Genomic DNA, 12,775 nt, shown 5'->3' on the forward strand with positions numbered 1-12,775 from the left:
ACACATGAAACTCACCCTAAAACACACACAAGTCTGGTATTGTCCTTCAATAATAAAAATCTGATTAATAAGCAGACAAACTACAAGAGCAACAAATGTACCATATAGGAAATACGGCAGCTGTCAGTCACATGACCTGTCTATTATGTGTATGTGTGAGTTAATATATACTGCCAGGGGGGAGGGCTTCCTGTTGGCTGGGGATTTATCAGGCTGCCAATTTAGCTTACAAATACTGAGGTAAAAATACTGAGCAAATAACGTGTGAACGCGGTCTAATACAGGAGGAGATGACACACAGCTATATACTATATACAGGAGAGATGACACAGGTATATACTATATACAGGAGGAGATGACAACCTGGTATATACTATATACAGGAGGAGATGAATTACAGGTATAATATACAGGAGGAGATGACACACGTATATACTATATACAGGAGGAGATGACATACAGGTATATATACTATATACAGGAGGAGATGACACACAGCTATATACTATATACAGGAGAGATGACACAGGTATATACTATATACAGGAGGAGATGACAACCTGGTATATACTATATACAGGAGGAGATGAATTACAGGTATAATATACAGGAGGAGATGACACACGTATATACTATATACAGGAGGAGATGACATACAGGTATATATACTATATACAGGAGGAGATGACAACCTGGTATATACTATATACAGGGGCGATGACACACAGGTATATACTATATACAGGAGATGACACACGTATATACTATATACAGGAGCAGATGATACACAGGTGTATATACTATATACAGGAGGAGATGACATACAGGCATATACTATATAAAAGAGGAGATGACACAAAGGTATATAGAGGAGGAGATGACATGCAGCAGGTATATACTATATACAGGAGATGACATACAGGTATATACTATATATAGGAGTAGATGACAGGTATATAGTATATACAGAAGCGATGACATACAGGTATATACATTATACAGGAGGAGATGACACATGGGTATATACAATATACAGGAGGAGATGACATACAGCAGGTATATACTATTTACAGGGGAGATGACATACAGGTATATACTATAGACAAGAGAAGACATACAGGTGTATACTATATATAAGGGAGATGACAAACATGTATATACTGAGGTGAAAATGAGGGGTGTGAGGTGAAAATGAAAAGGTGTGAGTGCAAAATGAGAGGAGTGAGGGAAAATAGTGGAGTGATCGGAAAATGACAGATGTGAGGTCGAAATGACAAGTGTTAGGGGGAATGAGAGGAGTGAGGGAGAAAATGAGGTGTAAGGGAGAAAATGAGAGGCATGAGGGGAAAATAAGAGACGTGAGGTGCTATAACTAACCACAGATATTTACTATGCCCTGGCAACGCCGAGCTCTTCAGCTAGTATGGTACATAAAAATAAAACAAAAAACCCACTAAAATGGTTTTTAGCCCTGTTTTTCACATCCCAATGTTATAAAAGCCTGCGAAACACCTGTTGTACATAAAAAGTCCACCACACCCTTAGATTACCGTATTTTTCGGACTAAAAGACGCTCTTTTTCCCCCCCAAAAAAGGGGGGAAATGGGGGTTGCGTCTAATAGTCGCAATGCAGGCTTACCTAGGTGGCAGAGGTCCGGTGGCAGAGGTGCGGTTGCGGGGGTGTGGCGGCAGAGGAGGCGCAGTAAGCGGGGTCCCTTTCCCCGGTATGGTGATGCAGCAGGCCCGGTATGCAGCAGAGCCGGGTGAATCCTCTTGTTATCGGTGGTGGCGGCCATTTTCCGGAGGCCGCGCGTGCGCAGATGGAGCGCTCTGCTTCCCGGGGCTTCAGGAAAATGGCCGCCGCGATCTCCATCTGCGCACGCGCGGCCTCCCGCGGCCATTTTCCTGAAGCCCCGGGAGCAGAGCGCTTCATCTGCACACGCGCGGCCTAAGGAAGATGGCCGCGCCCACCGATAAGAGGATTCACCCGGCTCTGCTGCATACCGGGCCTGCTGCATCACCATACCGGGGAAAGGGACCCGCTTACTGCGCCTCCTCTGCTGCCGCACCTCTGCCACCGGACCTCTGCCACCGCACCTCTGCCACCTAGGTAAGCCTGCATGGTACGCCAGGGACCCCTCTCACGCCATACCTCTCACTGCACCTCCTGATCCCAGCACCTCCTGATCCCAGCACCTTCTCATCCCAGCACCTCCTCATCCCAGCATCACCCCACCTCTGCCGACACCTTGCCTCCTGTGACCCTGCTCTGCCACCGCCATAAGATACTGTAAATTCGGCCAATAAGACGGACCCCCAAGTTATCAAAAATCTTTTTTTCTGCAATTTTCACCCCAAATTTGGGGTGCGTCTTATGGTCCGGTGCGTCTTATAGTCCGAAAAATACTTCCTTAAGGCTATGTGCACACGTCCGCAGCAATTCCAGAACTCCCTGCAGTGGGATAAACTCACGCGGAATTGGCATGCGTATTCCCGCTAAACACTAGCGTTTTGCAAGCGTAATTAGCTGATTGACAGGTTGGTCACACTTGTCAAACATAGTGTTTGACAAGTGTGACCAACTTTTTACTATTGATGCTGCCTATGCAGCATCAATAGTAAAAAGATCTAATGTTAAAAATAATTAAAAAATCGTGATATTCTCCCCTTCCGGCGGCCCCCGCAGAGTTCCCAATGCTCCGGTCCCAGTAATGCTTTGCGGCAATGACCCCAGATGACGCAGTGGTCTCGCGAGACTGCTACGTCATCACAGGTCATTGCCGCAAAGCATTACTGGGACCGGAGCATTGGGAACTCTGCGGGGGCCGCCGGAAGGGGAGAATATCACAATTTTTTTATTTTAATTCTTTTCTTTTTTTCTTTTTTTTTAACAATTATATGGTTCCCAGGGCCTGGAAGAGAGTCTCCTCTCCTCCACCCTAGGTACCAACCGCACATGATACTACTTCAGCAAGTTATGCTGTTGCCCTTATAAGCCTATTGGCTGGTGATATACCACATGCAGTTTTGACCTTTTACAGACTTCCTTGATAAAGGCAGTTGTTGCCGAAACGTTGGATATTATGTTGTCTGTTGGTCTACAGTCGGCTGTTCACTAATAAATCTACTTTTCTTAAGAAACTAATGTGGACTTATTGAGTGCCAAAGGTTATCTTTATCTAGTCTTTATTTATTCCTTTGGGCACCACCTAAACTGAAAGAGTGCGCCATTTCTGACCTTGTTTCCAAAATGTCACTGAATTTCTACTGTTTTGGCATCTTAGGTGGTTCCTCAAGTGAGACATGTTTGAGCCTGTTGTGTGTACAAAAGTAGTTTTTGACCACATGTGGAATATGGGTGTACTCAGGAGAAATTGGAACAACAAATTAAAAGGTCCTTTCAAAAAGCAACAGGAAAAAAAAAGTTTTGAACTTGAACAATAATTTAGTTAATCTTTACTTTATACTTTTACTTTAAATTTCTGTAAAGCACCTGAAGACCTAACAAACTTCATGAATGCGGTTTTAAATATCTTGAGGGTGCAGTTTTAATATGGGCTCTTGCTTGAGGGGTTTAAGGTCTTGCGTGTAGGTTCCTTTTTAATGTGGTCACAAAAAAATGTATAAATTAAAGTATAAATTATCATAAAAGCAAATGTTGTTCACCACTATCATAATGTACAATCTCCATATCATATAGAGAGACGCTATTGGCATACAATGTCTGTTCAAATCCTGTAAAGGCGCTCCATTCACCATTGTGGGACCAGTCCTTTAAATGCATCTTGCCAACTGCTTGGTTTCTATCCATCTTCTCTTATCTGGCTCTATGAAGCCAGAGTGTATGTAAATAATTGGCCTCACGGGAACCACCAAACGCCTGTATTTGGTTTGAACAGTCAATCTGTGCTGACAGTCCAATTTAAAGGGATTCATTGTGGGGCCAATCATTTTATATAGATCATCCCACCTACTTGGTTTCAGTCTATCTCCTCCCTTCTCTGGATCTATGAAGCTAGAGGTGTAGCTCAAAGAACGGGAGTGGTGACTGAGGGAAAGCAAGCAGGTGTGAAGGTGTATTTTAATGTTTGCCCCTCATGAAGCATGAGTGTCAGGACTTGGTTTGAACAGTCATCCTGTTCAGAAAGTGTGTGTCCTTTTAAAAGGAGAGCAAAATTGCAGCTGTAATCATAACTTGGCCGAAGACCTCATGGGATAAAGTGAGAATTGCAGACAGCGATGTAACTCTCATTTTTTAAGCTGTAATATCTCGGTTCTTTGCAGCAACACCCGCATCGGTGCCAGCATCAATTGCTGGCGTTTAACCCCTCGGATGCTGCTGTAATTAGTGACAGAGGCATCGCAGAGGGAAGGAGCTTTGTATTGAGCAATAGATAACTGATCCGTCAGTAGAAAATTGATGCTCCATCCTGGGACAATGTAGGAAAAAATATATATATATATATCTATCACAAAAAAATATTAATCCAATAAATTTATGTAAAAAAAACAAAAACATTTGGTACAGTGACAGGAGGTAATCCTGTTCACTGTATCCCTCCGCCGCCATGAGTTCAGCAGAGTTCATGCTGTCACTTGCGGCACCGCTGCGTGAGAAAATTCTTATGCAGCAGTGCTGTGAATTGAGAACAATGAACTCATTGAACCCTTCGTGACAACCCTGCAGGAGCCATTATCCTGTCAGTGTGTCACTGGAGGCCGTGTAGAGCAGTCACATCTCCTGATGTGACAGCTCTATAGGGGAAATCGTTGTGCGACACTCGTTATTAAATGGACTTTGTCGGACGAGGGAGCATTTGTGTTGGTTTATTTTATTTCTTCCAGGATAGCGAGGGCGTCGCAGGAATTAGGTGTAATAATAAAGATGGCAAACTGTGTTGTGCTTTATTTCATTAAAATACTTTATTCTGGCTGTTTTTTTAACCCTTTCACAACTATAGGATTAGCAATGGATAGGTGTCTTATTGACGCCTCTCCATTACTAAGCCGGCTTGATGTCACCTTACAATTTAGAGGCAACATCAACCCCACAAATATTACCCCTTATGCCACATCTACAGGGCAGTGGGAAGAGAGAGGCTAAGTGCCAGAATTGGCGCATCTTATAGATGCGCCATTTCTGGGGCGGCTGTGAGCTGGTGTTTGTAGCGGGGGGGTGCAATAGCCGTGGCCCCTTCTTAGGCTATGAGTATCAGTCCGTAGCTGTCTGCATAGCCTTTTCTGGCTATTAATTTTAGGGGGACCCCACATCTTTTTTGAGGGGAGGGGGTCCCCCTATAATAGCCAGAAAAGGCTAACTATACAGCTGCGGGCTGATATTCATAGCCTGGGAAGATCCATGGGTATTAATCCCTTCCCAGGTTATAAATATCCGTCCACCAGTCGCTGGCTTTTCCTCTCTGGCGCAGAAAATTGCGCGGGACCCCACACCATTTTTTTAAAACAGATAACGTCTTTAAGGCCAGGTAACACTTGCGAGAAACTCGCACAAATCTCGCACCTCAATACCTGGCACCGACGCTGGCACTCTGGACCAGAGCGTGCGGCTGTGCCGGTGGCAGTGCCAGGTACTGAGGTGCGAGATTTGTGCCAGTTTCTCGCAAGTGTGACCCCGGCCTAACGCAGATTTTGTGTGTGTCTTTATTTAACTCTCTATGTACCATTTTATTATGTTTATTACTAAATATCGGGCTTAAGGTACCGTCACACATAACGATATCGTTGCTTTTTCTGACGTAGCAACGATATCGTTAACGAAATCGTTATGTGTGACAGCGACCAACGATCAGGCCCCTGCTGGGAGATCGTTGGTCGCTGGAGAAAGTCCAGGACTTTATTTCGTCGCTGGATCACCCGCTGGCATCGCTGAATCGGCGTGTGTGACGCCAATTCAGCGATGCCTTCAACGGTTAACAGGGTAAACAGGGCCGCGCTTAGTAACCCGATGTTTTCCCTGGTTACCATTGTAAAAGTAGAAAAAAAAACACTACATACTTACATTCCTGTCACGTTCCTCAGCGTCCGCTCCCCTGTGTCCCCCAGTGTCAGCGCCGGCCGGCCGTAAAGCAGAGCACAGCGGTGACGTCACCGCTCTGCTTTCCGGCCAGCGCGCTTACACGGTGCAGGGAAGCTGACGCTGTGGGACGCGACAGGAATGTAAGTATGTAGTGTTTTTTGTTTTTTTTTTACTTTTACAATTGTAACTAGGGTAAACATCGGGTTACTAAGCGCGGCCCTGCGCTTAGTAACCCAATGTTTACCCTGGTTACCCGGGGACTTCGGGATCGTTGGTCGCTGGAGAGCTGTCTGTGTGACAGCTCTCCGGCGACCAATCAGCGACGCTGCAGCGATCGGCATCATTGTCTAGATCGCTGCAGCGTCGCTTAATGTGACGGTACCTTTAGTATTTATCTATCTATAGATATATCTATTATCTATTACCTATCTATAGATGTATATCTTTCTAGCTACAGATCTATCTATTGGTGTGTAAACATTATTGTTCAATGGAGTATATAAATGAAGAGGTTGGACAAGAAATGACATCACAATTCTTTTTTTTTTTTTTTCTAAATAGATCTTTATTTAGCTTACAAAAACGCATACAAATCTCCATCAAATCCACGCAGATTTCTACCTGCGTTTTCTGCCAAGAGCTGCAGAATCTGCACAGAAAATTCCACAAGCAAATCTGCAACGTGTGCACATACCCTTAGTGTTCATGTTTCCTTCCACATTCCAATAATTCCTGTGAAGCACCTGAAGGGTTAAGCTTCTTGAATGTGGTTTTGAGCACTTTGAGGGAGTGCAGTTTTTAGAATAGTGTCACTAGGCCCCTCAAAATCGCTTCAAATATGTCATCCTTAAAAAAAGAAAAAAAAAATAAGAAATTTGTAAATTATGTTGTAAAGATGAGAAATCGTTGAACTTTTAACCCTTCTAACTTCTTAATAAAAGAAAATGTTCCAAAAATTGTACTGGTCTAAAATACACGTGAGAAATGATATTTATTGATTTTTGTGGTGTTACATACAGTAGTGTTCAAAATAATAGTAGTCCAATATGAATAACCAGATTAATCACCGTTTTTCATATAAATTATATTACCATGTGTTAAGCAATTTACCAGTTGGTGCAGTAGATTTAGGGTATGTGCACACGTATTTTTGAGCTCTGCGGATTTTTCCGCTGCGGATTTCATAAATCCGTAGGTAAAAGGCACTGCGTTTTACCTGCGGATTTACCGCGGATTTTACACCTGTGAATTCCTATTATGAAGCAGGTGTAAACCGCTGCGGAATCCGCACAAAGAATTGACATGCTGCGGAATGTAACCCGCAGCGTTTCCGTTTTTTTCCGCAGCATGTGCACTGAGGATTGCGTTTTCCATAGGTTTACATTGTACTGTAAACGCATGGAAAGCTGTTGCAGACCTGCAGCGGCGGATCCGCAGCAAAATCCGCAACGTGTGCACATAGCCTTAGAAAACCAACAGTCAGCATTTATGATCTGCAGGTTTTTGAGTCTGTGTATTAGAATAATGAATTGAAAGGGGGTGTGTTCAATATAATCGCAGTGTGGGGTTCAATTAGTGAGGTCAATCATTCTGTGAAGAATCGGGTGAATCAGGTTGCCCTTATTTGAATAGATTTTATAGATATTGAATTTGTAAAGTTTAGGGTGCCTAATTTGTTCATCGTCCCTTCAAGCAAGGGGATATTAACAGATTTTCTTCTCTGGGGGTTATTACTTTTTACCCTGTCATAAGACTGCTGTATACAGAGGGGACAAAAAGGCAAACTTTTTCCTGGAAAATTAGAACGGGCTTTCTCACTGATCTGGTAAGTTAACTGTAACCAGGTCACACTGACATGTCACAGCTGCTGGGTGAGGAGGGACATAGTGGCAGTTGGCGGTGATCCGGACCATGTGCTGTACGTCTAGTGGCAGTTGGCAGTGATCTGGCCCGTGTGCTGTATGTCTAGTGATGGCGGTGATCCGGACCATGTTCCACATGTCTAGTGGCAGTTGGCGGTGATCTGGCCAGTGTGCTGTATGTCTAGTGATGGCGGTGATCCGGACCATGTTCCACATGTCTAGTGGCGGTTGGCGGTGATCCGGACAGTGCGCTGCATGTCTAGTGGCGGTTGGCAGTGATTCGGACAGTGTGCCGCATGTCTAGTGGCAGTTGGCAGTGATCCAGACAGTGTGCCGCATGTATAGTGGCGGTTGGCAGTGATCCGGACAGTGTGCCCACATGTCTAGTGGCGGTGATCCGGACAGTGTGCCGCATGTCTTCTGGCGGTTGGTGGTGATCCGGACAGTGTGCCGCATGTCTAGTGGCGATTGGCGGTGATCCAGTGTGCCGCATGTCTACTGGTGGTTGGTGGTGATCTGGACAGTGTGCCGCATGTCTACTGGCGGTTGGCAGTGATCCGGACAGTGTGCCGCATGTCTAGTGGCGATTGGAGGTGATCCAGTGTGCCGCATGTCTGTTGGAGGTGATCTGAACAGTGTGCCGCATGTCTAATGGTGATTGGCGGTGATCCAGACAGTGTGCCGCATGTCTACTGTCGGTGATCCGGACAGTGTGCCGCATGTCTAGTGGTGATTGGCGGTGATCCAGACAGTGTGCCGCATGTCTACTGGCGGTGATCCGGACAGTGTGCCGCATGTCTACTGGCGGTTGGTGGTGATCTGGACAGTGTGCCGCATGTCGGCTGGCGGTGATCTGGACAGTGTGCCGCATGTCTAGTGGTGATTGGCGGTGATCTGGACAGTGTGCCGCATGTCTAGTGGTGATTGGCGGTGATCTGGACAGTGTGCCGCATGTCTACTGGCGGCTGGCGATGATCTGGACAGTGTGCCGCATGTCTAGTGATTGGCGGTGATCTGGACAGTGTGCCGCATGTCTAGTGGTGATTGGCGGTGATCTGGACAGTGTGCCGCATGTCTACTGGCGGCTGGCGATGATCTGGACAGTGTGCCGCATGTCTATTGGCGGCTGGCGATGATCTGGACAGTGTGCCACATGTCTACTGGCGGCTGGCGATGATCTGGACAGTGTGCCGCCTGTCTAGTGGTGACTGGCGGTGATCTGGACAGTGTGCCGCATGTCTATTGGCGGCTGGCGATGATCTGGACAGTGTGCCGCCTGTCTAGTGGTGACTGGCGGTGATCTGGACAGTGTGCCGCATGTCTATTGGCGGCTGGCGATGATCTGGACAGTGTGCCACATGTCTACTGGCGGCTGGCGATGATCTGGACAGTGTGCCGCCTGTCTAGTGGCGACTGGCGGTGATCTGGACAGTGTGCCGCATGTCTATTGGCGGCTGGCGATGATCTGGACAGTGTGCCGCATGTCTATTGGCGGCTGGCGATGATCTGGACAGTGTGCCGCCTGTCTAGTGGTGACTGGCGGTGATCTGGACAGTGTGCCGCATGTCTATTGGCGGCTGGCGATGATCTGGACAGTGTGCCGCCTGTCTAGTGGTGACTGGCGGTGATCTGGACAGTGTGCCGCATGTCTATTGGCGGCTGGCGATGATCTGGACAGTGTGCCGCCTGTCTAGTGGTGACTGGCGGTGATCTGGACAGTGTGCCGCATGTCTATTGGCGGCTGGCGATGATCTGGACAGTGTGCCACATGTCTACTGGCGGCTGGCGATGATCTGGACAGTGTGCCGCCTGTCTAGTGGCGACTGGCGGTGATCTGGACAGTGTGCCGCATGTCTATTGGCGGCTGGCGATGATCTGGACAGTGTGCCGCCTGTCTAGTGGGGACTGGCGGTGATCTGGACAGTGTGCCGCATGTCTATTGGCGGCTGGCGATGATCTGGACAGTGTGCCGCATGTCTATTGGCGGCTGGCGATGATCTGGACAGTGTGCCGCATGTCTATTGGCGGCTGGCGATGATCTGGACAGTGTGCCATACATGAGCAAGGCTGAAGTTGGTTTCTTATTCGGCAATTTTTTGGTTTAACAATAAATAATAAGCATCACAATAATAACATACAATGCAGCAAGGTGCCCTGATGTGCGTACACTTAAAGACTATGTGCACACGTTGCGGATTCTCTGTGGATCCGTGGTGTTTTTTTGAGGTGCAGAAACGTGGATCTGCAAGTGATTTACAGTACAATATAAATCAATGAGAAAAAAAAATGCTGTGCTAATGGTGTGGAAAAATCTGCACGGAAACGCTGCGGATTAAGAAGTAGCATGTCACTTTTTTGTGAATCTGCAGCGTTTTTGTACCCATTCCATTATCGAAAACTGCAGGGGTAAAAAACGCAAAAAAGTGTCAAATCCGCACAAAAAACATCAAATCCGCAGGTGCGTCTTCTGCCAAGAGATGCAGAATCTGCACCAAACATTCCTGAGCCTAATCCGCAACGTGTGCACATAGCCAAAAACAGCTACAACAATTAAAAAGCTGGCACAAAAATGGGCATCAGAGTGGGCACAGTGCAGACATATAGAACACGGGGCCCACATCAAACCCAGGACCCTCCCGCCTGGCCCAAATGGGTTCTGGGCATCAAAGTGGGCAGTCCATTTTGGCCATGTGACTAAGTAACTGATGTTTTTAAGGGGTTAAATGACTTTGGGCCACTGATCTCACACTTCAGACATTTAACCCCTTAAAAACATCACCTATTCAAATCTGTGAAAATACACCGCCCACTTTGATTCCCGTTTTTGTGCCAGTTCTATAATTTTTGAGTGATTCACATCAGGGCTCCTCGCTGCAGTGTGTGTTATTATTGTGATGATGGTTAACCCTATAAACAACAGAAAATAAAAAATCTGCTGAATAATGAGAAACCAACTTGAGCCTCGCCGTCCATGAACTGTGAGCGAGCAGCTGAGCTCGGCTCCTCCCCCCTCCGCCCAGGGCTCCTCCCCCCTCCGCCCAGGGCTCCTCCCCGCACGCAGGGATGCTGGGTAATAATCAAGATGGCTGCAGAGCATGTTTGAGTGTGGCTCCCCTGCCGGACAGTGAGCACGCACGGGCATCGCAGGCAGCGCTCGGGGCTCGGCCGCTCCGCTCGCTGCAGAGTGTTGTTTTCTCTCCCCTGTTCCCCGGTCCCTGTCTTCCCCTTCCCTCATCCCCATTGTGCGCGACCTCCAGAGGATCCTTTCCGCCCACCTCTCCCCTCCCCCTTTCCTTTCCAGCCGGCTTCCAGGGAAATGTTATCAGAAAACAAAGACTGGTAAGGGGGTCCCGGATGGGCCGCTCCGGCGGGTGGGGAGCCGCCATTGTTGGGTCTGGCCATGTGACGAGGGGCAGGAGCTCGGCTGCCGCAGTGTGCGCTCGGCGGGAGTGTGCAGGGCCGCTCACTGGCTGCAGGCCTCAGGAGGCGCACGGCGGCAATAGCGGGCTCGGTGGCTCAGGCGCTCCCCCGGCCCTGTACTAACCCCGGACATTGGTGTCTTGCAGTGCCCCAGAGACAGAGGACACCGTCATGGATGCCGCGGAGAGCCACCCGGAGGGCGAGGTCCCAGAGCCGGCTCCAGCCCAGCCCCAGGAGGACCACTGTGACCCCAATGAGAAGAAAGAGGTAGGAGAGGGCGCCTGCCCCGGGGCCATCCTGTACGGGAAGGGGAGCACACGATGGGCTGTAGAAGTGGGCCTGCAATCTGCGCCCCACACATAGGGCCTGTATGGGGGGACACTTAGTGGACACCCCTTCATTCGGGAGCTTGGGACAGCACACATGGCCCCACATTGTACTGCCGGGAGTTACACTTTGAGCATATAGGCCCCTTTCACACATCAGTTTCTGTCGATTTTTGAAAACAAAAAAAAAACGGATCCGGTGACTGACACCGCCTGATTTTTTTTTTTTTTTTTTTTTGTCTCATAGACTTGTGTTAGGCCTCTTTCACACTTCAGTTGTTTGGCGTCAGTCACTACCGACATAGTGACGGATCCGTCACAATTGTTGAGAAAACGGTTCTAATGGATCCGTTTTTTTGACGGATCCGTTACTTGGGGGTTGTCTGGGAAAAGTATCTACTTTTTGGAGCATGCACAATTAAAAAAACGGATTGGGGCGACGGATCCGCCGAAAAAACTGTTGCAGCGGATCCGTCGCCCATAGGCGGCCATTCTGTGGAATGGCGGACGCGACTGATCCGTCGCGATCCTCCATTTCGGCGTTGACAAAAAACGTTTCAATGTCCGTCTATTTTCAGAAAACGTCCGCCAAATTTCGACGGATCCGTCACATGGCGGATGGAACGGACGACCATCCGTCACTAATGCTAGTCTATGGGAAAATAACGGATCCGTCAAAAAAAATTGACAGATCCGTTATTTGAGGAAAATGGCGGTTTTAGACTGACGCCAAACAACTGAAGTGTGAAAGAGGCCTTAGCGATGGATTGCATTGATGGCATCACGTTTCATCCGTCGTTCACCGGATCTGTCGAAAATGGGTTGTCCGGCGGCCGGAGAAAGCAGATTAAGTAACGTGTTTTTTTTTTTTTGTGTGTGTGTGTCCATCGAAAAAAGGGACAACAGATCTGTCCGTTGTCTGCTAGAATGGAAGCCTATGGCGCCAGATCTGTCAAGTGACCGAATCCGGCGACTGATTCCATTTTTTGTCTAACTGAGCATGCTCCCGATACTTTTTTTTTTTTTTTATCCAATTAGCCAGAACCTTTAGTCGGATCCGACGAATAAACGGATCCATCGCACCAGTTTTTCACAATCTGCGATGGATACGTTTTTTTTTTTTTTTTTTT

At 47.5% G+C, this 12,775-nt stretch overlaps 1 protein-coding gene across 6 annotated transcripts in view; it reads left to right on the forward strand.

The window, feature by feature from the left end:
* ACIN1 (apoptotic chromatin condensation inducer 1) overlaps nt 1-12,775 on the forward strand; it is a 152,561-nt gene that overhangs the window by 121,883 nt on the left and 17,903 nt on the right. For 5 of the 6 annotated variants that reach the window (XR_011319801.1, XR_011319804.1, XR_011319803.1 and 2 more), the window contains exon 8: nt 11,466-11,586. Coding sequence is in view for 3 of the 6 variants with exons in the window: in XM_069761584.1 (XP_069617685.1) it covers nt 11,466-11,586 (121 nt within the window). In the remaining 3 variants the exon portion in view is untranslated. Of the gene's footprint in view, nt 1-10,968; nt 11,239-11,465; nt 11,587-12,775 lie in introns of those variants that run through there. The other variant, XM_069761613.1, reaches the window with a different exon arrangement.

Source organism: Ranitomeya imitator, chromosome 1 (genome assembly GCF_032444005.1).
Source record: "Ranitomeya imitator isolate aRanImi1 chromosome 1, aRanImi1.pri, whole genome shotgun sequence".
Taxonomy (NCBI): Eukaryota; Metazoa; Chordata; class Amphibia; order Anura; family Dendrobatidae; genus Ranitomeya; species Ranitomeya imitator.